The following is a 27,014-nucleotide window of genomic DNA, read 5'->3' as shown; positions in this document are numbered from 1 at the left end:
CCTTGTGAGAAGCAGATTACAAAGACTGAGTAGCAGACCTAAATACAGACAATGTATTTAAAAACAGGAATGTCTGGTCACTACATCAAATTTGCAGGGTGCTGCAGAGATCTGCCCTGCTTCGGGTGCAGCCTTTTTATCTAAACCAATAAAAATGCAACTCATGCTCCTCTGCTCATTGGTCTTTACATGGGGGAGAGAGAGAGAAACAGAAAGGGAGAAAGGAGGAGGAGGAGGAGGAGGGGATATAAGAAAGTGACTTTTCTGCCAAGGATGAATGAAACAGAAGCAGCAGCTGTTGCTGCTTTTCAGAAACTTCCAGCGAGATGCCCTTTCCAAGCAGCTCTTCCAGGACCCAGCGGCACAAGCTGATATTGGCAGGGACCATGGTTGTTTTAGTTGCCTTAGTGAGTGCTGTGTTGCTTGCTGTGTTCATACCTGGAAGGAAAGGAACCCCTGGCTCAGAAGTATTGCAGTGGAAAGGCCAAGGAACCACTAAACAGCTGCATGAAATTGTCTTGGGGAGATGTCACAACTACATTGCCATAGTGAATCCTGAGCTCAGGTGAGTGCTAAGAATACACTTTTGAAGAATAAAAGCAGGAGTGCGCAGTGTAGACAAAGAAGGAGCAGCAGGGAAACTGGACAGCAGCTATTCTAGAGAAAAATGTATAGGCTGAGATCTGAAGCTGTTCATGTCCTCCCCAAAGTGCTAAAAAGCTGGACTGAAAACTAGCTGAACAGTCTGCATTGGAATTGTTCAGGGCTTTTATATCTCTCTTATATGCTTGATAATAAGGAGCTTGGTTTTCTCCAGCATGCAGTGATTTGGAAAAGTTCCACCTTTTGAATTCTGGCCTGTTACACAGCTGCTAAAAGTGTAAGAATTGCACAAGCAAAGATTGTCTTTCGAAGCGGGTATTTTAAATGAAAGCAGGGGAGGGTTTCCTGTATGTATGAGTAAGTAGATTGGACGGGTCAGAAATGTATATTTTTTTTAGCAATACTTCTAGTGTTCACAGTTTTTGAAGTGCTTAATGTACATCAGCTCAGAAATCCATACAAAGGCATTGTGAGGTAGGTTAATGTTATTGGAGACGGCGTGTCTAAAGAATACTGACTTGATCAAAGCTATTTAGTGATGTTACGACAGAAATGACATTTTAACTTGGGGGCTTCTTGTTCCTGGTTCGAGGCTCCCAGTACAGTTCTACCCATATTTCTCCAGAACTTAATCCAACTCCATTTAGTTGAAATAGCTGCCAGGTAAGTATGAACCGAATTACCGCTTGGTAGTACAATTCTATGTGTGGCTTACTCAGAAACAAGGGCTACTAAATTCAATGAAATCAGTACATTGGGTTTAGGGCTGCAGTCTTTGACTTTCAAATAAGGGCCAGGGGGGAAGTGTTGAAATCACCAAATACATGAGAAAAGATGTGGTTGATTGGGACTCAAATCACAATATTTTCATTATCTTACTAGCTTTGGTGCTCAGAGGCATGTTGTAAAAACTTGTCAACAGAAGAACTTATTGAACCTTATCAGTACAGTACAGAAGAACTTATTGAACCTTATCACAATGTTGCAATGAGGAAATAATACTGTCTCTGACTAGAGGGAGAGGTTGGTGCGAAGCAGACTTTGGCCATATGAGGAATGTTTGGCATCTGCTGCCGAAAGACCTGTTGAGATATTCACCAGAAGGCTCACTTTTCATCTGCTCAGCCTTTATCTGGGTAAATGTTGGGAGCCAGGCAGAGGGCCTTCTTGGTAGTGGCGCCCACCTTGTGGAACGCTCTCCCATCAGATGTCAAGAAAATAAACAACTACCTGACTTTTAGAATACATCTGAAAGCAGCCCTGTTTAGGGAAGTTTTTAATGTTTGATCTTTTATCGTGTTTTTAATATTCTGTTGGGAGCTGCCCATAGTAGCTGGGGAAACCCAATAAAAACAATAAATTGTTGTTGTTGTTGTTGTTGTTGTTGTTGTTGTAGCGGCTTCAAATTTGATAAAATTCCTGCATATAATATGTGCAGTGCACTTACATTTGTACATAAAATATAATGGTTGCTGCGTGTAAATTATGGATTACATTTACACATATACCTATATACATCAGAAAATTGCCCAAGACCATATGCAAAGTAGACTTGTATATTGTTGTTGTTTGAAGCAACCCATGTTCAAGTTGCATTCATGTGCATTCAGCCCATGATCATCCACATATAGGATGCACACTCTTTCTACATGGAAATGGTTTGCAAAATGTGTCTCCCCTCCTCCTTTCCTGTGTGGCATCATGTAGACCTCCTTCTCCCCAATTTTAGTATATGTGCTGCCAAAGCGAGCACCCTTCTCCCCAATTTTGAAAAAACCAGTGATTAGCTTTTATTTGTTCAGAAACCAAAACTTCCTAGTCATCATACTTTGAGTTGAGTAGGTTGGCAAGCTGCCATCTCCTGTGGTATTTTGGCTTTAGCGGTAATTGGCTTCTGTGGTATTTTGACTTCTTGGACCTCTTTAGCGGATAGTCAGCAATCTGGGTTATGTACCTACTCTCTGCTTCTGATATGTTGTGATCTGATCTGAACTGGTCCTTGAATAGGTTCTCTGTGGAGCTCTGTAAACTTTGAGTAGAGTGTTACAGAAGACTTGTCCGTCTGCTCTTTGAGTGGGTAGTCATTTCTCAGAAAAGCATTGTGAAAGCTCAAAGCATTTCCTCTGATTCCGTAAACTCCCCTCTCTTCTTTTACCACAGGAAGTGGTCAGATTATTTTGATACAGTTAATCTAGTCTCTGTAGAGATTATGTGTGAGGGTCACACACAATCCCCTTGTCACTATCTTAAAGACACAAATCTTTAGTTGCCTTGTGATTTTAGGCTGCTATGAAACCTCTAATCCCTATTTTTTGAATGGTGGGGAGAATGGGTCTAAAACATCTTACAAAATAACTCCCTTTTATCTTCCTTAGGAGCATGAACTCCACTGAAGTGTGAGAAGGGCTGAGGAATTTATCCTGTAGGACTGAAAAGTGAAATCAAATGTATTTAAGGAAATTGGAGTTTGCAGGCAGTTAAAGTGAAAGATAATGAAAAGAAAGAAAGAAAATGCAACCTATTATTCTGCTTTCTAACCAGGAGGGAGAAAAATGTAAAAAGAAAAATAGTTCCGGGTTCGTTCTGCTTTCTGGCAGGGAGGAAGTTCGTCTGTGACTTCCTGGGCACTGTAGTCCTTCAACCCCTCTAGCTCCACCTGAAGTTGTCTCTCTGGTGCACAGAGAAGAATTCTATGTCTTCATCACTTCTGTGACTTTATGTAATAACATTTCAGTAGGATTTTTTCTTCCTTCTTGTCAACTGAACCTTTTGTGATGTAGAGAGACCTCTATAGTATATTGTGCATTTCAAACATTCAACTGTACTAAGGTCAAGGAAGCCTATCTTATCTTGAGAGCTATCACATGGAAGATGGAGCAAGGTTGTTTTTTCCTGCTCTGGAGACTAGGACCCAAACCAGTGGATTAAAGTCACAAGTCAGGAGAATCCGACTAAGCATCGGGGGAAACTTTCTGACAGTGGGACGGTCTCAGGAGGTTGTGGACTCTCCTTTGCTGGAGGTTTTTAAGCAGAGATTGGGTGCATCTGTCACGGATTCTTTAGCTGAGATTCTGCATTGTAGGGGTTGGACTAGATGACCCTTGGGATCCCTTCTTACTCGACAATATGGTTCTAGGAAAGAAGTCTCCCTATTGTAGAGCCCTCCAGATGTTGTTGGATTCCAACTCCAGCAGCTCCCTCATCCATCATTACTGATTAGGCTGTCTGGGACAACAACACTGAAAGGGCGAGAGCTCTATCATCCTTTTCTGAAGGAAGATAATGATGAAAAGCTGTCTGCCAGAAAAGATAGTTTGCCATTTACCTCTTCTCTTCTCATCAAGGAACCTGATAAGCTTCCACAGCGCCACCCGCGTCTTCCAGGTATTACCTTACTCATATAGATAGGATTTGCACCCCACCTTGTATCTTGCACCCGAACCTCCCTTTTGCACTATGTCCCTCCCCCTTACCTTGTAAATTGACGAACCTGTGACAAACAAGACCCTCCACAACTGTGACTGTATAAAATTCTGAACTTACCTTTCCTCATACCTTTTGTCACCTTTGTGTAGGGAACCCGGTTGCAACGGAATAAAGGATTTGTGCTTTTAAAAAGCCACATGATGCTTTCTCTCCGTGGTTGAACATCACCCGTCTTCTCCTCCAACCGTAGCGGAGCCCTTTGGGACCCCAAACCCAAATTCTGAGTGTTTTACATCAGAATCAAGAACTAGGACTCTTGCCTCTGCTTTGAATTCAGTAGAGGAATTCTTAAGCTTCCCACCCATCACTGCCTCAGCAGTGGAGATGATGGCAATGCTGACTTATTTCACAGGATTGTTTTCAAGGATTTAAAGAAGGGAGTGCATGTGAATCGCTTTGAAAATTTGAAAATAAATGCTAAATTCTGGACACTAACAAGATGCCTATTTTTGGAAATTCTTCAATCCTGCATGATAGCTCCTAAAAACTGTCCAGCTTATTCATGTTGGCAGGAAATGGTTTTCTCTAAAGAGCTCTGATCACAAAGTAGGTGCTTCTGAACATCAGTATCATGATTTTGTTCTATTTTTAATGTTTCATCTAGTGCAATCTTCTTCTTTGGTAATCACTTATAGCCAAGTAAGATTGTCTTCCATGAACACGATCTTAACAGTGAGTCCGTAAGTCACGGTGGAGGCCAATTCTGGATCCGCAAGTCCTTCCACAGTGGGGACAGATTTCTGGGCTGGAGTTGATCACGGTGAGGTTTTGCCAAATGTGCCTTCCTTTCTCCTTTTCGCCCGGAGTTTGTGCTTCCCTGACACCTTTGGTAATGGCTGTTCTCCAATTGGAGTACTCGCAGGCCAGTGTTTCCCAGTTACTGGTGCTTATACTACATTTCTAAAGATTTGCCTTGAGAGTATCTTTTTTCTTTTCTTGAAAGTGTATTTAAACCCCTTTTGTTGTCCATCGGTATTTCGCTTTCCATTCTTAAGTTCGGAATAGAGTAGTTGCTATGGAAGATGATAATTAAGCATCCGAACAACATGACCAGTCCAACGAAGTTGATGTTGAAGAATCATTGCTTCCGCACTGGTGATCTTTGCTTCTTCCAGTACACTGGCATTAGTTCACCTATCTTCCTCATCCCCCAAACCATGGCCTTCATTTCTCATTTTAGGCCTATTATTAATACTTCTAGTCACCAACATTATTTCAGAAGGAATGTCACAGAGCCCATGGCATCTGTCTTGGTCTTTCTTTCGTTTGCTTGATAAGTTCCTGAGAAGGGCAATACCTCCTACCCCTTCAGGGATTCAAAGCCTGTGCTTGTGAAGGGGGAAAAAGACTTCTTTGTTCCAAGTTTCTGGCTTTGCTTCAACGGCTAAACATTTTAGTGCCACAAATTCTTGCCCAGACTTCCTTTAGTCCTCCATCATGTCTGCATCACCGTTTAATTAAAAACCTTTCTAGGCACTGCAACTGACCCAGTTGTGCTGAAAAATCCTCTGGGAGGTGCTCATCTCCAGAGCTAAATTTATATGTTTGTCATTCTACTTATAATTAATTACTGCTAAATTCAGCTTAAGGAAGTGTAAGTGCACTTGAAAAATGCATGGTTCCTGCTGGAACCATGCGAATCACTTAGGGTGTTTCATGTAAGAGCCAGTTCATACAGAATCAGTTCATGAAACATTTCCGCACAATACCATTTCAGTCTGCAATTTAGCAGAGGGACTTGATGGCTCATGTTCATTCGGTTAAATAGTGGTCACTAGCTTTCCTTCAAGCTAAATTGTGGCACAAGAGGCTGCTGTTTGGGGGTGGGGAGGCACCTTTCTCTATCTCCTCTCCACCTATGACCATCCCCACTTCAGACACCCCAGCATGCAGCACTTAGGCACGAAAGAGGTCCCCCCACCCATAGTTGTTTTGTGTGCATAGGATGTTCCTAGGGAGGGTAAGAGTTAAATCTCTCCCCCTCCGCTTCAGTCTCTAGGAGTATCACATGCACCCTGCTGGTGCCTATGCATGAAAAAATCTATATATAATTTCAGTTGCTGATAGAGGGTGGCAGTGCCCATGCCTACTTCTGTTTTTAATGTGTGTCACCAACAACAACAACCTAGTCCTAGATTTGAAATATCATTTGCTTTCCCATTTTAAAATAAAGGAAAGGGAAAATGGAGAGTCACAGTGAAGTGTCTGAGTGCAAGGACCGGTGTTAGAAACTCCCATCATTCCAGGCACATTTTGCGACAGGGAGTTTCATTAGTGCAAGCAGTTTGTGAGCTCTAGGCACAGTACACCCTTTTTAATAGACATTAATTTCTTGTTTACTATGTATTTTTATTTCCAGTTTCAAATTCTGTCATAGGTTCTATGTGTGGAATAACCAACCTCAAAAAAACAAAATGCTTAAGTTTAATCAATGCATGAAGGGGTTAATACCATAGAGTAAGCTGTCCTGTTAGGTTACTATGTCCACTTCCCCTCAGATTGGGAGGAACTAGGTAATCAAGCCTTTGTCCTCCTCCAGTCTACCTGAGAAGCTCAGTGTGTGAAGAGGTTGGAGCTGGTTCCTCCAGCTAAACCATATGGCTCTCATAAGCCACCCGAGTTCCAATGCCAATAATTTAGGAACGACCACCACTTTGTAACTAAGCTAAATATTACTGCCCATGCAACTTTTCTGAAGGACATGAATTTTGTAAGTAAACCATTTTTAAAACTTATCCAGGTGTGATCTTTTCCTCAGCTGGGGGAAGAGGAAAACTTTGGAAAGAAACAAGCAGACATTCCGGAACTCACTTGGAAGGACACATATTTTAAAAATCTAACAATCTAACCTAGATTTCCACCCTTTACTTTGCTGCAGATTTTGTGATTTTAAATCTCTGCTGGGGTTCTCTCATCAAAGAGCACTTTCATTCAGGAATTCTCCTTTCTTGCTTGTTCTCTATATTGCACCAACACTATGGATCAGAAAACTTGCAAACTTAACTGCAGTGTTTTTATTACTTCTGAAAGCCACTGAGTTTGGCATGAAAGAATGAAAGTTTTAGGTAATGTTTGCAGGGAGAACTATTTGCACACAGATTTGACATTCTTTGAATAAACATCCCCCACAAAAGAGTGAGCTAAATAGCATTTGGGTCGTCCCTTTCCCCCCTACTTCCTTATTTACACACATTCATATAGCCATTAAAATACAGTGGTACCTCAGGTTAAGTACTTAATTCGTTGCGGAGGTCTGTACTTAACCTGAAACTGTTCTTAACCTGAAGCACTACTTTAGCTAATGGGGCCTCCTGCTGCTGCCGCCGCGCTGCCAGAGCACAATTTCTGTTCTTATCCTGAAGCAAAGTTCTTAACCTGAGGTAATATTTCTGGGTTAGCAGAGTCTGTAACTTGAAGCGTATGTAACCTGAAGCGTATGTAACCTGAGGTACCACTGTATAATAAATCATGAGTAGTTAGAATGCACTGTGGGGTCATAAAAGTCCTCAACTAGAACATTTAACCTAAGTTCCATTCAACTCATACATGCATTTTTAAATTTAAGAGAAGTATGATGATAGGACAAAAGGGCAGATATGTCTCATTAAAATTCTACACTTAAAGCAAAAACTCAGAGTCTACTCAGGATTGATGGCTCGTATGTCCCAGTTTTCTTCTTGGTAACCCAGGAAACGCAGGATCTCTGCTCTGGACCAAGAACGGCCGCTTGGTCATTTGCCTGTAAGTTGCCATCTCATTCAGAATGTGGTTTTTAGAAATGTCTGGAAGTCAGTGCCCATTGACGGTTCTTTTGCACTTGGCAAACTGTATAGAGGTAAAATCCTCATCCTTGGATTTTAGAAAGTGCTATTTAACAAAAATGCCAAAGTGAATATTCCCATTTTTAGATGATAGATACCTCCAGGAATACTTGGGTACCCAAAGGTGGATCAAACTGAAATAAAGACAAAATGTGAAAAGTAACTTCCCCTAATTACAACTTCTTGGTTGCTGAAGTTGATTCCATCTTTCCTACAACCATCTAATTGTATACAGTCATACCTTGGTTTTTGAACAGTTTAGTTCTCGAATGTTTTGGCTCCCAAACGCTGCAAACCCCGAAGTGACTGTTCCATTTGCAAACTATTTTTGGAAGTTGAACGTCCGATGGGGTTTCTGCAGCTTCTGATTGACTGCAGGAGCTTCCTGCAGCCAATCAGAAGTTGCGCTTTGGTTTCCAAACGTTTTGGAAGTCAAATGGACTTCTGGAATGGATTCCATTCAACTTCCAAGGTACGACTGTACATACCAAACATGTGAGCATGGGGTTTGTGAATGTACAGTGTACCAAAAACAATGAGTTCAAAGTACCCATTTTATCTCTGGTAAGAGTGAGGTTTAGCTGTGGAGAGTTCCCTTTGTCATCTTTCCTAGTTGCCTTGCTGAGTTCCTCTTGCTTGCGCAGAGATGGCGGGTCATTCAGAGGATAAAGGTAAAGGGACCCCTGACCATTAGGTCCAGTCATTGGCCTATCCATTCAGAGGACAGCTGGATATAATTTCAAGTACTTGTGATCGCAGGGACGCAGGTGGCGCTGTGGGTTAAACCACAGAGCCTAGGACTTGCCGATCAGAAGGCTGGCAGTTCGAATCCCCACGACGGGGTGAGCTCCCGTTGCTCGGTCCTTGCTCCTGCCAATCTAGCAGTTCAAAAGCACGTCAAAGTGCAAGTAGATAAATAGGTACCGCTGTGGCGGGAAGGTAAACGGCATTTCCGTGCGCTTCTCTGGTTCGCCAGAAGCGGCTTAGTCATGCTGGCCACATGACTCGGAAGCTGTACGCCGGCTCCTTCGGCCAGTAAAGCGAGATGAGTGCTACAACCTCAGAGTCGGTCATGACTGGACCTAATGGTCAGGGGTCCCTTTACCTACTTGTGATCACAGTAGGACATGCCCTCCCCTAATTCACAACAATAACATCATGGAGCAATGCTCTATTAGGCCAAGTATATCCTTAACTAGAGTCAATTTCCCTCTTAGTTTAAAGGTTAAAACTTGAACCAAATGTTCTTAAAATTCAGACCCCTTGAGATAGTTAGCAGGGTTCAGGGTTCAATTTTATTGAGCAATTGTTCCAGGTGTTTGTGTAGCATGGAGTCTGCCCGTACGTCTTCAGGCTTCAGTCACGTGCGCACTGTACTAATCGGGATCACTACTTCAAATGTCAGCATTTTAAAACAAATCTTTACAGCCTGAAATGACCCCTTACCTATATGCATTTATATTGTGACTGAAGCACATGTAAAAAAAAATTAATAATAATTTGCTAGCTCTTTATCAGAGTGTGATATTGCCTGGGTGTGAGTTGGTGACCAATTCTGCTTTATTTATGTCACGGACTTTGTATGCAGTAATAAACCAAAGGAAAACAAAGCTTACAAAGAGGCTTTAAAAAGCCATTTTTTTCAGAACCTCTGAAATTGGCAAGAACTTTCAGAGGCATGCAAGAAAACATGAAAGAGCTCTTTTTTTCTGAATTCAGCAAGCATTCAGACTTCTACAACATTTAAAGGGAGAAAGCGGGGGATGACTACTTTTCCCCAAAGCTTGGAAATGATGTCCATAACACCCATTTATTTCCTTCCTCCAACAAAAATGTATATTACAGGTTGTCTTTGCTAGGAAGTCTTTCCACTTCTCTGAGACTGAGAAAATATGGCTCGAAAAGGGTAGAAGTCTCCCCTCTCTTCTACCACCAGTTTAGAGTTGTATTGATGGGATGGTACCCTTCTAAGTCCTATGCAGAGTAGACCCATTGAAATCAATGAACTTATTTGAGTCCATTGACTTCAGTTTTAAATAATGACTAATGTTGAACACCATCCTAGGTTTGTCTTGTTGCCCCCTTGTTTAGCTTACTTACAGTTGAAAGAAATGTCCTGTCAACATGGAAGAAAGCAGTTTGGGGAAGCACCTGTGGAAACAGTAGCTATACAGTACACACACCCTGGGAATCCTAATATTTATCTTCAGAAGTATTTGATTTTTTTGTCTTCTTATTAAAAAGACAGATTTCCTTTTATCGGTAGCTAACTTGGGCTACAGTCTTACTTGCACTTAACACAGTGGGACTTACTTCTGAGCATTGCCTTGCCTTGGTAATGGACTGGATGAGAGCCAACAAACTGAAGCTCAATCCAGATAAGAACAAGGCACTGTTTGTGGGTGGTTCCTTAGACCAGATGGCTGGGAGGTGGCCTGCTCTTGATGGGGTTACACTTCCTCTGAAGGAGCAGGTATGTAACTTGGGGGTGCTCCTGGATCCTGGCCTCAGTGGTGGGGGGTGCTATCCATCAGCTGCGGCTGGCAGCCCAGCTGTGCCCCAGCTGGACAGAGATAGCCTAACCTTTGTCACCTATGCTCTGGTAACCTCTACTGAAGATGGTTTGGAAATTTCAGCTGGTGTAGAATTCAGTAGCCAGAGCAAGACAGTTTGAGCATGTAACATCAATCCTGATCAGACTGCATTGGCTGCCAGTTGGTTTCTGGGCCCAGTTCAAAATGCTGGGGTTTGCCCTATAAAGCCTTAAATGGCTCAGGACCACAGTACCTCAAAGGCCTCCTTTCCCTGGCCTAGACCTTGCAATAATCATTTGTTGATTTTTTCCCTAAATTTAATCATGAATTAAGATGATGAAAAATGGCACAGAATAGCTGATGGGAAAGTCTTTGGGAAGGCACACTTGAGAACTGCATTTTGACCACGCCCACTGTTGCACTTTAGCCTCCAGAAGGTGCACTATGGGTCAATGCAGCCCCCAGCCCAAATTAGGTTAGCCCTCAAGTGCCCAAGGGAGGGGAGAGAGCGCAGAAGCCAAGACTCCTGCTGGTAACAACTGGACTTTCCCTTTTCTCTTTCTGGCTGAAGACAGTTCATTTGAAATTACAGTAATTTTGTGCAAACAAGCTCCATAGATAAGAGTCCAAACAGGCATAAATGGAAAACAAAGAGAAACATTACAAAAAACTACAGTATAAGGACCTTTCCCTCAAACATCTGTGATGTGAAAAACATATTGCCACAGGCACTTTAGTAAGAGCCCGGCTTAATGTTGTATCCATCTTTCCATATGAAAGGAAACAGACCCACAATTTTAAACCAAACAAATTTTAAACAAAACCTTTTTCTACCTGCTTTCCTGCATGCTCCTCTCCCAGTTAATCCTGCTTTAGGCTAGACAGAGAGGCTGTATACACAATACGGGTTTAAAATGCAGAGAGGTTGTCCCACCTCCCTCCACTACACTTCATGTCGTATTTGCATGTCGTCGTACACATTGGTGTGGTAAGATTTGTTTCCAAGTTGCCTACTATCTGCCCACACCAGAGGTCAGACAGCGGACATGGGCGTCTTCATACAGTCTACCTTTTCGAATGGAATCAAGACTGGTTTGTGGGGGAATGCATCCAAACTCAGCATTTCTCAAGAAGCTACAGGACAGAGGGGGATTGTGGCTAGCATCATGTGTACATAGCTTGGGAGTGTGCTGGATGCGGAGTAAATGGGAATGTGTACACAGCCATAGTGATTGGAGAAAAGCCATCCAGTTAACTTCCTGGCTGAGTTGGAATTTGAATAGAGTTCAACACTTTGACCACTGACTACATAAAATGCAAAGTAGGGACAGTGGATAAAACAATATGAAGAGGATCCTGACCTATAAATTCAAGCTTGAGCAAGCAATAAGCCTACTGGTGCTGAATCAGGAAGCTCTTTAACCAGCAATGGATCTCCATCAGGGGGATCTCATGGAGCAGGGAGTTCCACAGCCTCGCACAGCCAGTTGTGAGAATACATAAAAGGCTCTCCTCGCACACCCTGACCTTGGATGATGACTGGATTCAGTAGACTTGCACAATTTGTACACCACCAGTTAGCTATGTTCAGTGGTGGACCTACATTTTGGGGGCCCTGAAGCTTGAACTGGTTATGGGGGCCGCTTTGCAACCAGCAACGAGGTCTGGGTGACCACTGTTACCTTTTTCAGTGGGGTTGTTCCATGAAGATAACCACACCTTCATTGTCAGGTGGCTGAGGAGGGGGTGTGTTTGTGTTTCCCAGCAAATATTTCTTCTGTACTTCCATCTCTCTCTGGCTGCTTGCATTTCCTTATCTGGAAAAGCTTCATGGGAGAGAATGATGTCTTTCCTGAAGGTTCAACTGAAATGTGGAAAGATGGGAGAAATTAGTTTGTAAAATTAGTGCAAAGACATCCACAAATGCCCCTTGGCCACCTCAAAAGTAAGGTATTCACAACAAAACCCCTACACCCCACCCCCCATGATAAAGTGTTATTTTACTTTTGATAATGATCAAATGCAATTTCTGTTCTTATTAATTGATGGAGGATACTTTGCGGTGGGGGGAGAGAACACAGTGCTAGTTTTAACTTGTTGTTGTTGTTTAGTCGTTTAGTCGTGTCCGACTCTTCGTGACCCCCTGGACCAGAGCATGCCAGGCACTCCTGTCTTCCACTGCCTCCCGCAGTTTGGTCAGGCTCATGTTTGTAGCTTCGAGAACACTGTCCCACCATCTCGTCCTCCGCCGTCCCCTTCTCCTTGTGCCCTCCATCTTTCCCAACATCAGGGTCTTATCCAGGCAGTCTTCTCTTCTCATGAGGTGGCCAAAGTATTGGAGCCTCAGCTGCACAATCTGTCCTTCCAGTGAGCACCCAGGGCTGATTTCCATGAGAATGGATAGGTTTGATCTTCTTGCAGTCCATGGGACTCTCAAGAGTCTCCTCCAGCACCATAATTCAAAAGCGTCAATTCTTTGGCGATCAGCCTTCTTTATGGTCCAGCTCTCACTTCCATACACTGGGAAAACCATGGCTTTAACTATACGGACCTTTGTCGGCAAGTGATGTCTCTGCTTTTTAACTATGCTGCTACAAATGTTGCTTTCGGTGTCTCTCTCTCTTCCTCTCGGTTCCACATGGTGCCTGTATATATACACTGATATACACTTTCATAGGAAGATAAAGAGAGCTCAAGCTGCAAAAGGTTTGGGGAGTTTTTACGGTTCTTACTTCTCTAACTACAGTGGTACCTCTGGTTACGTACTTAATTCATTCTGGAGGTCCGTTCTTAACCTGAAACTGTTCTTAACCTGAAGCACTACTTTAGCCAATGGGGCCTCCTGGTGCCGCTGCGCCGGCGGAGCACGATTTCTGTTCTCATCCTGAAGCAAAGTTCTTAACCCGAGGTAATATTTCTGGGTTAGTGGAGTCTGTAACCTGAAGCCTTTGTAACCTGAAGCGTATGTAACCCGAGGTACCACTGTACACAGAAAAAACAAATAGTTGCTTTTTCCTGTTGCAGTTTCCAACAATGCAAAAAGCAATAATTCAGCCCTCCCCAAGAAAGATTCCGCCCTGTCAGGCTGCATCTATTTTGGTGATGGTTTTTAATATATAAAAAACTAAACATAATCATTGTCATTAATCTGAATGGTTCTGGGGCAGTAGGAAAGTTTAAACTTCTCCACCCAGCCCAGTACTCTGATAAAGATGCAAATTGTCCTCTCCCTTGTTATCAGATTAACTATTTATCTCTTATCAAGATGCATTACGACCTGGAGTCAGGGTGGAGGAGATGTCCTTTTTGGCTGCTTTGTGCAGAATTGGATCAGCAGATTCCGGGAGGGCCTGTGTGTTGTGTACAAGGGGGCAAAGCCTACTTTTGGCCAAACCCATCACTGGTATAGAGGGTTCGTCAAGGGTGAATATGAGCCTTGGGTCAAAATAGGTAAGCCTGTAACTTACCTGGTTAGACACCCCCATCAAATATTATACAGGTGGTGTGGGATTCTCTACAGCAGAGGTTCTCAGACCATAAGGAAGTGCTCCTTCATTATGGAGTCTGCAGGGTACACTCCCCAGTATGTTTTCACAGAAGCCAGGTCTAGTATTTTGAGGGCAAGAGCGTTTCTCATTGACCCCAAGGAGCATCTGTTGCTGCCCACCTTTGCCCAATGATGGCATGTCTCCGCTTGAAATGTTGCCCCACAGCAAGCAAATGTGCCCTATTCTGTCTCTGTTGGTACAGTGTATGTTTCTCACTGTTGCTCTGAATATCAGCCTCCAGATAAAAGTAAAGGGACCCCTGACCATTTGGTCCAGTCATGGCCTATTTATCTACTTGCACTTTGATGTGCTTTTGAACTGCTAGGTTGGCAGGAGCAGGGACCGAGCAATGGGCGCCACCTGCGTCCCAGCCTCCAGATAAAGCAGCATTAATTTCAATGTAACTTCCACCTCCACAGTTGAAAGAGAAAAGAATGAGACTCAAGCATGTTGGTTAGCCTACTGTTATGCTCATAGTTTACTACGACTACTGCTTTTAGTCGAAGTAATCCTCTTAATCAGAAGTACATTTCTTGGGCTGTTCAGGAGAGGGAAAGGCAGGTTGTCAGACTTCCATTATGCTTAGGAATTAGGAGTGCTTTCTCACTATTCAAATACTATTTTGTATAATTCACATTTAATAGTGTCAGGCTGAACAGCAGCCATTCTCAAAGACCCCTGTGTGTGTTTGTTTGTTTTACAGAGACAGAGACTGCCTCAAAATTTGGGAGCTATTTCAAAATGCCTTTATGTACAAGCATCCATGCAGGGCGACAGAGGAAGATTTTCAGCCTCTGATGGACCTGGCCAGACAATCCATCCCATGTAACAAGGTAGTTATTTTGTGCCTGTTAATTTCCCAATAAAATTATTAAAGAATATTTTGAATTAAATTGTAATCAAGATGTTGACTTAAAAACTGTTTGGGATGAGGGTAAGGCAGTTATTTTATTCAGAAATGTGCATACCAGAGGAAAGTAAGGGAATGTAAGAAATTGGAACTATTTGACAAATGAATAAAGAAAGAGAAAGAAGTGGTTACAGATGCGGGAAATAAAGAGAAACTTCAAGAGATTAATTTATTACAGATACAGTATTCAATGCTTGTAAACCAATAAATAGAAAGGGAAATTAAGTTTGAAAAACAAAGGGAGCGGGAGGCAGTGGAGGACAGGAGTGCCCGGCGTGCTCTGGTCCATGGGGTCACGAAGAGTCGGACACGACTAAATGATTAAACAACAACAAAAACAAAAAAAAGTAATTTTGAATTTGCAAATAAACCAGGAAAGTTACTGGCATGGCAACTTTAAAAAGAGAGTAGACAAAGATTACCGTATTTTTCGCCCCATAGGACGCACTTTTTCCCCTCCAAAAATGAAGGGGAAATGTGTGTGCGTCCTATGGGGCGAATGCAGGCATTCGCTGAAGCCTGGAGAGCGAGAGGGGTCAGGGCGCACCGATCCCTCTCGCTCTCCAGGCTTCGTGCAGATTTCCGCAAGTATATCAGGTGACAAGCCAGGGAAAATCTGGGAAAGCCCCAGGACCAGATGGGCTCCTGGTGGAGTACTACAAAAAGTTTCAGGATGAGTTAGGCCTATACCTAAAATATATTATAACAAAGTGTTGGAAATAGGACAAGCACCAGAAACTTGGAAGGAGGCTTATATCACTTTGATACTCAAACAAGATAAAGACAGGACAAATCCCAAAAACTTCTGCCCGATATAGCTATTAAACTGCAATTGTAAGTTATCTGCAACAATATTAGCAAAATTATTAGTGGCTTAATACGTGAGGACCAAGCAGGCTTTCTCCCCAGCAGAACATTAAAAGATAATATTAGGAATATTATAAGCATAAGAGAATACCTAGAAGTGCATAACGAAAAAAAGGCAGCATTGCTATTTCTGGACACGGAGAAGGCATTCGACAATGTGTCTTGGATATTTATGAAAAGAGTCCTGAAGAAAATGGATTTGGGGAAAATATTTTTAAAGGCTATAGAAGCAATATATACTGAACAACGAGCAAATATTATTGTAAATAAAACTATATCTGATGGGTGTACAGTTATGAAAGGAACCAGACAAGGCTGCCCATTGTCCCCATTATTGTTTATTTTGATTTCAGAAGTAACTGGCACGAAGATAAGAAAGAATGACAAAAGAAGAGGTATAAGAGTGGGTCAGCAAAATTCTAAGTTAAAAGCATATGCAGATGATATTATTTGACCTTAGAAAACCCACTAGAAAGTGTACCAGCAGTACTGGAAGATATAAGGGAATTTGGCAATCTAGCAGGCTTTAAACTGAATAAACAAAAAACAGCAATGTTAGTCAAAAATATGGATTGTCCCCTTACAAAACACTTAGAAAGAACTAGTGATATAAAGAGTGAAAAGAAAGTGAAATACCTGGGAATTTGGTTAATGGCGAATAATCACATCTTTAATGATAACTTCATAAAGGTTTGGAAAGAAATAAAAAAAGACCTGAAAATCTGGAGTAGAATGCAATTGTCTTTGCCGGACAAAATTCCGGCTATAAAAATGAACATAGTCCCAAAATACTAATCCTATACCAGACAGTACCTTTCTAAGTTTATTTGGTAGGGGAGAAAATCCAGGATAAAACATAAAATTATGATTGATACCAAAGAGCGAGGCGGTTTTGCTCTCCCTGACTTACAATTATGTTTACGTTGAAAGAATGGATTTTACTAAAGAATAGCCACTTATTAGATCTAGAAGAGCACAGGAAGGCCTGAAACTGGAAGGGGGAATTGGCAGAAATTAAGATACCCCCCTCTACATGTAAGCAGAACTGTATAATGAGCAAAGGGGGGGGGGGAGGTCGCAGGAGTTCATGGAGCAAACATTGCACCAAAAACAAAACAGAACCTACCCATTCTTACTACCCAGACTTTTTTTTCTTATCTGTACAGATGCCCAAATATTTTCTGCCACTACTTCCGGGTCTCTTGCCCCGTAATGGGGGGAAAAAACAAAAACCATCCAAAAGCTTTAAGCCCAAAGCTGAAAACTGTGGAGAGAAATGGAAAGAGGAGGAGTTATATTACTGTTATAGTTCAGGAAATGTGTCAGAGCTAGGAATTCAATATTGACACTTTACTTACAGTCGCTGTTTTGGAGCAAGACAAATGACCTTGTACACCGTTACACAAAAACTAATCGTGATTACCTCACATTGGAAGACACTTTACTAGGCTACATGGCAGATGGGCTCTCATGGTGTGGAGACCCCTCCAGCCCAGGTAAGAAGAGTGTCCTATTCTCTACAAAAAAAAAGAGAGATTTAGGGTTCCCCCCTTCTGGTATGGGGGAGGGTAGGAATTGTATCCTTTAAGAAGATTTGAAGTAGAAAGGATATAATAATGTATTGTTAACCAGTGATTGCAAGATACAACTTCAGAATAAAAGAAAAGAAATCAAAGCAATGGAAATAATGTACAATAGATGCTCTATATGGTGTGTAGACATCAAATTCACCCTCACCCCTACTTTCCAGTTGTAGCGGAAGCATTGCACTGTTATAAGAAAAATCTGCTCCTTTTCCTTTATGGGGTCTCCATGAGCCCGTAAAGAGTCCTTAAGTGGGTTTCCTGTCGGTAGGAGAAAATAGCAGAGGCCAACCAAGGAATATTGAGAAGCAAAGCAGCTAGTAAACTGTTTATTAAACTGTTGCAACAGGGTGCTTGCTACCACATGCAGGAGGGAGGAGGAACCCAGAACAATGGTGTGCAAACTCTTCTATAGACTTTTGAAATTGCCCACCTTGTAGCCCAAGGTAAAGGTAAAGGGAGCCCTGACCATTAGGTCCAGTCGTGGCCGACTCTGGGATTGCAGTGCTCATCTCGCTTTATTGGCCGAGGGAGCCGGCGTGCAGCTTCCGGGTCATGTGGCCAGCATGACTAAGCCACTTCTGGCGAACCAGAGCAGCGCATGGAAATGCTGTTTACCTTCCCGCCGGAGCGCTATCTATTTATCTACTTGCACTTTGACGTGCTTTCGAACTGCTAGGTTGGCAGGAGCAGGGACCGAGCAATGGGAGCTAACCCGTCATGGGGATTTGAACCACCAACCTTCTGATCGGCAAGCCCTAGGCTCTGTGGTTTAACCCACAGCGCCCAAGACCAACCCCCAAAACATCAGACATGCTTCACAGGAGGCAGTCTCCAGCAGAAATCCTGTTTGCCAGGATACCTTATAATGGTCACTGATTGCTTTACCTGGGCAGCCTGGCCACTCTTTTGTGATGGTAAATACTTTTAGTTCCTGAATCCAGGTCATAGGCTCACCCTACTCATACACAAATACTCCCTTAAGACAGGATTTCTAAGGAAAAAGACAAAGGGAAGGCTTTCCCCATTTTCTCCCTCCTTGGGGAGAAATATATTGAGGTCAATTTGGGAGAGTCAAAACTATTTCAGACACGTGGTTCATATACTTGCGTACTGGTATGTGTTTGCTATGTACATTTATGAACGTTTATTTTCTACTTGAGACCCTAAAATTCTTACTTTCCAGTTGTAGCAGAGGCACTGCATTAAAACGTAGTTCTTCTTCCCTCCCCTCTCATGGGGCACAATATATCAGTCTTGTATTTATGCTCAAACTGTATTTATTATAGGAGTCAACTACGAATCTTGCCCTGAATGGACTGAGTGTGAGAATAACCCTAGTTCAATGTACTGGAAAATGTCGTCCAAGATGGTATGTTCTATGCAACCCAGGTTAGCGATACTGAAATATATATTATGCTTCACTAATACACAATTGAATTAAAACCAATGGCTAATAAAACGAAATCGTATCCCTTAACCCAGGGATAGCCAAGTTGGTGCCGCCAAGATGCTGTTGAATCACCATTCTCTCGCCAGCCTCTGCCAGAACAGCAAATGGTCGGGGAAGATGGGAGTTGTAGTCCAACAAAATTTAGAAGGCACTCTATTGGCTCCCCCAATATGGTTGGGCATTTTGAAACTAACACCACTTGTAGAACCTTTTCTTCACTTAGGCAAACTCATAAAATTGGTGACGGTTGAAAGGTCAAAACTGTAAGTGGGTACAAGCTATTGAGCAGGTTCTCTTGTTACATTAAACTATGTTTTCAAATATGTTTTAGTTTGCAGAAGCGGCCTGTGGTACAACTCAAGTGATGCTTAATGGGTCCATAGAAGCTGGAGCATTCAGAAACAACAGGTATTTTCCCACTTGACTGTAATGCCTGCCTATCCATGCCCAGGTCATTGTGGATATGCAACGCAAGGCGTGTGTATATCTTCCTGATGTTCCCAAAGTGAATTGATAGACATGGTATTCTTGTGGATTAAGAAGGCAGCTATACTGCTTCCAGGTAGTTTGTTCTTACTCTTGATTGATGGAGAGGTAAATAAAGACTCATAATAAACAAACTAGCTTTATTGCTGTCAATAAGAGTCAACTTAACATAGCTTATTGGCCTTATCCTGGCCTTTGACAATTTAGACATGTATTTTAAGGACTCGCTCTATGCTTGTGATTTTAAACTGTTTTTAACATTGTAGTTTAAATTGTTGTGATCCACCACCTCAGAGTGAAGGATGGGTAATTAATCAAAATCATACTTACATACATACATACATATTTATCTTCTGAAATTACTAGGTAATGGCAATGAATAACATCTATAAAGATGTTTACCTGATATGTTTTGTTGAGGCTGGTAAACATCTGAGCTCTTTTCTTATGCTCCTGCTCTTTCAGCATTTTTGGCAGTGTTGAAGTTGTTAACTTAAATCCGAATAAAGTCTCCAAGATGCAGATTTGGCTTATGCAGGACATTGATGGACCACAAAGGTATGTTTTGATAATGCAGAATATAATAACTCTCTATATCTAGGGTTCAGTTAGAAACAGACTACCACAACATGGCATATCCTTATCCAACAGACATGCTGGTTTTCCAAGAACGATTCCTTCTTTGTTAGCAGTACTGTTCTGCTTTCTCAGAAAAAGCTCAGTTTAGGCAATATTTTAAAGGTGTTTTTTGGGGGGTGGGGTGCGGGTTGGCTGCTGCTGTTGTTAAATTAAGCACTTTAAAAAAATATTTATATGGTACTTTGATATGTAATCTATCCCATTTTAAAAAAAAACCATGCATATTTTCTTTTCTCACATTTTTTGGCACAGCCTTTGTCTTTTGGCTGGAGACAAATTTGATACTGAAAACTTCTATCAGTTTAATGTCATGAATTTCCATGAAGAATCCAGTGTGAAATGGGTGTTGTGTGACATCCTTAGGCTTCCTCACTCCCAGACCTACAATTTGAAGTGTTACCTGGAGAGACAGAAAGAGTACCTGTTCAAGTCTACCCAAAGAGTTGAAAAGGGCACTGTGGGGTCTTCAATGAACTGAAGACAATGGTCATCTCTGTTCACAGTTTTGTCTGGTGTTTCAAAAACCCATCACTTATTCCTGGGGGGCACGCAGGGGTACACATACCCCTAAACATTTTGGGAATCTAAATTTGGTCTCAGTGAGGGGCAGTATTTCAATATGAGTAGTAAAATGAGAAGACCCCTAAACCTTTTTTTAAAGGGAAAAAAGCACTGCAAAAGCCTGTTCAGTAAGAGATGAACACGCACAAAAGAAGAATAAGTTGGCTATCAGGAGAAATTACGCCTCTCTTGTCTTTCTAGAACTATTGTCTCTCTCTAATGCTTGCCTGTCTATCGTGTACTGTACGTACTCCGGAGAAGTTAATGGATTTGGTTGCAGTGCTGCCTCTTGCCAGTAGAGGACATCTGCATCACACAAATGGATTTTGTTTTTATACTTGAGGGAGGTGGATGAGTTTCTAACTAAGGGTAGATAAAAAGTGTGCGTATCAGTGGCCTACATTATTATTATTATTATTATTATTATTATTATTATTATTATTTATTGTTGTTGTTGTTGTTGTTGGTTAGTTGTTTAGTCGTGTCTGACTCTTTGTGACCCCCTGGACCAGAGCACGCCAGGCACTCCTGTCTTCCACTGGCTCCCGCAGTTTGGTCAGACTCATGTTTGTAGCTTCAAGAACACTGTCTAACCATCTCGTCCTCTGTCGTCCCCTTCTCCTTGTGCCCTCCATCTTTCCCAACATCAGGGTCTTTTCCAGGGAGTCTTCTCTTCTCATGAGGTGGCCAAAGTATTGGAGCCTCAGCTTCACGATCTGTCCTTCCAGTGAGCACTCAGGGCTGATCTCCTTAAGAATGGATAGGTTTGATCTTCTTGCAGTCCATGGGACTCTCAAGAGTCTCCTCCAGCACCATAATTCAAAAGCATCAATTCTTCGGCAATCAGCCTTCTTTATGGTCCAGCTCTCACTTCCATACATCACTACTGGGAAAACCATAGCTTTAACTATACGGACCTTTGTTGGCAAGGTGATGACTCTGCTTTTTAAGATGCTGTCTAGGTTTGTCATTGCCAGTGTGGTGTAGTGCTTAAGAGTGGTAGACTCATAATCTGGGGAACCGGGTTCGCGTCTCCGCTCCTCCACATGCAGCTGCATGAAGTCTCTCAGTCCCACTCACCACACAGAGTGTTTGTTTGTTGTGGGGGAGGAAGGGAAAGGAGAATGTTAGCCACTTTGAGACTCCTTCGGGTAGTGATAAAGCGGGATATCAAATCCAAACTCTTCTTCTTCTTCCTCTTTTCTCCCAAGAAGCAGGTGTCTTTTAATTTCGTGGCTGCTGTCACCATCTGCAGTGATCATGGAGCCCAATAAAGTAAAATCTCTCACTGCCTCCATTTCTTCCCCTTCTATTATTATAAATATATCGCTCATCTGACTGGGTTCTCCCAGCCACTCTAGGCGACATCAAACATTAAAAAGTTCCCTGAACAGAGCTGCCTTCAGATGTCTTCTAAAAGTCAGATAGTTGTTTATTTCCTTGACATCTGACAGGAGGGTGTTTCACAGGGTGGGCGCAACTACCGAGAATGAAGAGGAAGAGGAATGAAGGAAAATTATGAGACTAAGGGAAAAAAGAAAAAGAAAGGGACAGCTGAAAAGAGAAAATGCTAGAGGGCAATAGTTGAAAGAGAAAGGAGCAGATAGCAACAGTGTCTCAGTTTAATAATAATTTGAGATTTTTCATACAAGATAATATTGTACCGTTTCAGTAATATTTCATTTAGAGAGCTTTGGAGAGCTCTGCATGCTATGCTCATAAATGTTTTGCAAGTGTAGCTCTTACCGTTTGCCCTGCGCTTTTCTGGTCTGTTTCTGAGTGCATTTTTTCTTCCCTGGCGCTTCCCCCTGGAAAACCTGATCTTTACCACTCAATCGGAGCAAATAGCAATTTGGGTTTCCCCTGGAATGCCGTTTGCTCCAATTCAGCTGTCAAGAATGTCGGGAGATTAAATTATTCTGCTCCCTTCAGAGCAGCAGAAGTTCCTTACAATTCCCAAACTCACTACTTTCCTATGCCTTTTTAAATGGTTCAGCACTTTTTAAATAAACAGTTATTCTGGAATCTGGATATTATGGAATACTGAGGGAAGGGATTTCGATTTCTATATCCCCTTAGCCCCCTCCCCGTTGAACTGTTTCTTGTGATTAACAACCGCAGGAGGGGGCAGAGCTGGGCTACGCTATCTGGCTGCACCTGCTGCCGGTATCTCCTGCTTGCCTCATCCCTTAGCTGTCCACACACTGGTGGAATATCTGCCGTGGGGAAGACTTCTAAGTGCCCTCAGGCTCTCCTTCTTGTCTAGAAACTTGCACAGTCAGGATCCAGATCACCAAGAGAGTCTATGCAAGTTGAGTAGGCTTCCTTGTTGCAGACATTCCCCCAACATGTAGCCCCCAGGGACATGGCAGCTAGCCTGAACCTATCCATTCATGTGATTTCTATTTGTATGAGGAGGAACATGTCAGAGGAAATGAAAACTCTGGAGCTCTCAAGAACCTTTATGGGTCATGCAGCAAGGACAGGTGTACTTGCCCTCTCTTAAAATGCTTTTACTAGTTCCTTTACAGTTAATTTGTAAACATTACAGGACCGACGGACATACAAATTTCATTCTGAATGGAAATGTGATTGCTTTTATTTCCAGTGAAACTTGCACGGGCCAATCCATTTTAAAGCTGAAAGCTATCCTGGAAAGCCGAAAGATAAGTGTCTCTTGTGAAGATAATTACAGGTAATTTTGTGTACCGGGTTATCAACATGTTTTTAAACAGCGAAGGCAAAATTAGATGTATGGAGGGGCATAAATCACACATACCCATTCACTTGGATATAAGGGGAGGGTGGGGAGTCTACCCAAAAAAATGGAGTGGTGAGCCTTTCTGCCCTTTACCCTAGTTGTTCCTGGGTGTGTGTGTGAGAGAGGTTTTTTCATCCTTTGAAATTCAAAGTCTGGCCTTTGTGCAAATAATAATCTAGAGATGGAATAGTGTCATAACTGCTTAATTTCTTAAAGAAGACGTTTCAGTAGGGCGTTTCAGTTCAGAAAAGCTTTGATTCCTCTGTAAGAGCTGATTGTTAGCTCTTGGTGCTTCTGCAGCCCAGCCTGTTTTTTGCTGCAGTAGCGGCACCAAAGTGACCTCCCCAGAGTTCATGCCGGGGCAGTGTTGATGGAGGTTCTGAGCTGCCGTGAGGACCAGACCTCCCTCTCATCCTTGCTGATGTGGCCCAAAGGAAAGCAGAGCAGCACGTTCAGCCCAACCTGTGCAGATAGTTAACTTTCCAGCCTTATAGGGCAACGAAAGCTTTCTGAAACTGTGGTTCACAGTTTATTCCAGGGGTCGGCAAAGCTGCAAAGCCTTGGGCCGGTAAACTGCGTCCGAAACCTTGGGGCAGGCCGGAGTAGGCGCATGGGTGCGGGCGGGCGCACATGCGCACATCCCGGTTTCCTTGCTGCCAGAGGTGGCGGTGGAGGAGGTGTCCGCAGCTTCCTATTGGCTGCAGGAGCTTCCTGCAGCCAATAGGAAGCCGTGGCTGTGTCACGGAAGTCAGTCCCCGCACGGCAAGCCGGCGCCACGTTGCGCCGGTTAAGCTCTGTGCGGGGACTGGCTGAGTGGGCGGGGCTAGTTAAAGACCAACCCTGGGCCAGATGTGGCCCAGGGGCCATAGTTTGCCAGCCCCTGGTTTATTCTGTTATATGACACAATGGAATAGCCCTCATGTTGTGAAGACAGAAAGACAGGGATATCTGAGATTATTTAAGTAATTATTTTATTAAATAGCACTAAATGCAAATGAAGTTGCAAGTGTATTTCTTATGTCTTGTAACAGGCCAGTTCGGTTGCTTCAGTGTACCAGTAATCCTGGCCACGCCAGCTGCGATGTCTGTTCCTGAAAACATGGTAGGTACCCTAGGCTGCTTCTATTGTTGTTCAACTTTGTATAGTATGGAATGGCGTTTCTAGAGGGAGTCAGATATAAAAGCTCAACTAGCTATCATTGTGAAAGACCTGTGTAGTTTAAACCCAGGCCTGCTACAAACTAGATCCAGACTAATTTAAAATCCACTTTCAAAGGGTCTACTTTAAGCGTGAAAATCTTTGGGTCCAGTTCATAGAGAGAAGGGGCTGGAAGGGAAGAATGGAAAACTCTTCTCCTACTGTTTGCCATCCAAGATAATGGAAAGATTTGATAGGCTGTTTTTCTTTATTTAGTGCATTTATCTTCTGCCCTTCTTCCAAAGATCTCCAAGTGACAAACATGTTCTTCCCCCGCCACTTACTTTCACAAAAAAACTGTGAGGTAAAAGTTAGACTGAGAGATACCTACTGGCCCAATATTGCGTAGGGAGCCAAGTGGGGATTTCAACATGAGTCCAGATCAACACTCCAACCTCTGCAACAAAAGTGGGGAACCTCCATCCTGTGGGTCAGATTTGGTAAGCTAGAACTCTCCATTTTAACTGCAAGGCTGTATTCTTCAAACCACACCCACCTACCCCACATCTGACATAATCTGTGATGTTAGATGTGAGGTAGATGTCATGCCTGTGGCTGGAAAGAAGTCCCTTTGCATCAGTTTCTTGCTTCACCCACTTGTCAGTCACCTGGCATCATTATGGAGAGATCAAGATTTGGCCTGCCAGGTCAAAACTGTTGCCCAATCCTGCACTACACCACATTAGCTCTTGTTTCAGCTACTGATGAGGATAAACAAAGGGCCCATTACAGCCCCTGTAGTTAATGCTAAGCTTTCCCTTGTGCTCATCACTGCAGAGGACCTCAGCATCGGAGGAAGACAAAGAAGAGAAAACCCACACACTTGAAGCAAGAGCCCAAAAAAATGTCACAGCAGATGATCTCTGGACAAAAAGGAGCAAGAAGTTCTCTACAGCTAACAAGACTCTCCTGAAGTTGGCATCACTTGGTCACTCTTCCAAGTACAAACTCTTCAGGACAAGTTCAAGAGGGGTTTTAATTGAAGTTGCAGTGGGATATGGCATCACGCCTTGAAGGACTGTTTTGAAGGAACAAAATGTTATTGCACTGAATAGGAGGTTTTATTCCTTTACATATGGGAAACCGTTGGGGTTATTTAATAAAGGCAAAATCCAAATGCAGTACACATCAGATTAGTCTACCTGCTCTTGAAGGGTTTGATTTTATCCTTTCTTCTTCACATTTGATACGTTTCATAATTTTTGCAAGAAGCGAGCACACTAGGACCTTTCTAAGTACCGTTTTTTTTGCTCCATAGGGTGCACCATACCATAGGGTCACTTAGTTTTTAGGGGGGGGGAATAAAGAAAAAGAAATCCCCCCCAGCCCCAAAGAGCAAAGAAGCCAAGACAGCGGGATCCATCCCGCTGGCTGTCTTGGCTTCCTCTTTAGCCACATGCAACCTCTCCAGCCGGTAGAGGCTGCGCACGGCTTTGGCAGAAGCCAAGACAGTGAGCGGGATGGATCCTGCTTGCTGTCTTGGCTTCGTTTTTAGCTGCGGGGCTGGGGCGGGGGAAGCCCAAGCCTCCCCCGACCCCAGCCCCCAGAACAGGTCCAGGAGCAGCGGCAAGATTGTGCGCAACCTCGCCGACGCTCCCGGAGCTTGTGGGGCTGGGGAAGCCCGAGCTTTCCCCGACCCCAGCCCCCAGAACAGGCTGCTATCCGCAAGCCTTCGGAGCCCGAAGGCTTGTGGATAGTGCCTGAAGCCCGGGGAGCGCTGCGGGAGTTGGCGCTGCGCTCCCTGGGCTTCAGGCTGCAGCTCCGAATCTCTATAGGAAAAAACCCAGAGGAAGTCACAGGGGTGTAGGAAATTTTAATGTTTTGTATGTTTAAGTAGGTTGTTCTTCAACGTTTCTATTATTTTTTCTTGGTATGTAGCTTTAGTGTGTTTTTGTTTGTTTTTATGGAAATATATGTTTTTTTTAAAAAGAAAAGAAAATTTAACAAAAAACACCCAAAACCAATAGGGACTCAGACATCTTGTTTTAATAATAGCACTTTTTTGGGGGGGGGCAATAAAACAAGTATGTTTCTACAATACAAAAGAAAAAGGGAAAGTTTAAACAGTAGTGCCCAGTTGCATCAAAGGTGTGTAAAATAATCCCTGACAACGGAATCTAGAAGCAAACTCATCGCCTCAGAAGCCCCCCATTTGGGCACCTCAAGGGAGACGTGAAAGAGCCTCAGAGGGCAGCCAGGGGGCTTCGGCACCACCTCAGGCGGCTTTCGGGGAGCAAGTGTCAAGTGGGTGGGGTGACGGGTATGGGGCCTTCAGCTGCTGCAGCCTGGAGGCCACGAATTCACCCCCAAGCGGCCTCTGGCCCCTCAGGCCTGGAGGTCAGGCATTGGCATGCTCTGAGAAGCTTCCAGAGACCGCAAGCTGCGTGATCCTTTTGGGCCTGACCCAAGAGTCCGTTCCTTCTCCCGGGGATGGCGGACCCCCCACTGGAGGAAGGCACCCTCTGGGCAGAACAACGGTCAGAGAGGAGCAAGGCTGGCACAGCAACTTCTCAAGCTGTGGGTGCCAAAAGGCAGGCTGCCAGGGAGGGAAAGGAGGGCCCTTG

At 43.2% G+C, this 27,014-nt stretch overlaps 1 protein-coding gene across 1 annotated transcript; it reads left to right on the top strand.

Annotated features, from left to right (window-relative positions):
• The first annotated feature begins 239 nt into the window (after positions 1-239).
• Positions 240-25,581, top strand: LOC310657910 (ADP-ribosyl cyclase/cyclic ADP-ribose hydrolase 1-like). The gene is made up of 9 exons (XM_083399157.1): positions 240-565; positions 14,696-14,825; positions 17,130-17,265; positions 18,642-18,724; positions 19,137-19,213; positions 19,757-19,849; positions 23,100-23,186; positions 24,284-24,354; positions 25,228-25,581. Exons 1-8 carry the CDS (start codon positions 327-329, stop codon positions 24,345-24,347), a joined length of 909 nt encoding a protein of 302 aa, XP_083255283.1. The 5' UTR covers positions 240-326; the 3' UTR covers positions 24,348-24,354; positions 25,228-25,581.
• Positions 25,582-27,014: the final 1,433 nt, after the last annotated feature.

Source organism: Podarcis tiliguerta (genome assembly GCF_965153285.1).
Source record: "Podarcis tiliguerta genome assembly, chromosome: 9".
NCBI lineage: Eukaryota > Metazoa > Chordata > Lepidosauria > Squamata > Lacertidae > Podarcis > Podarcis tiliguerta.
This window is presented reverse-complemented; position numbering and strand designations above follow the sequence as displayed.

What these genes read in the sequence shown, in the direction of transcription:
- LOC310657910 (XM_083399157.1), top strand. Translation starts at nt 327, where the DNA reads ATGCCCTTTCCAAGCAGCTCTTCCAGGACCCAGCGGCACAAGCTGATA. An exon ending in AATCCATCCCATGTAACAAG is followed by an intron (nt 14,826 to 17,129) that starts GTAGTTATTTTG and finishes CTTTACTTACAG; the next exon opens with TCGCTGTTTTGGAGCAAGAC. An exon ending in GGAGCATTCAGAAACAACAG is followed by an intron (nt 19,214 to 19,756) that starts GTATTTTCCCAC and finishes CTGCTCTTTCAG; the next exon opens with CATTTTTGGCAGTGTTGAAG.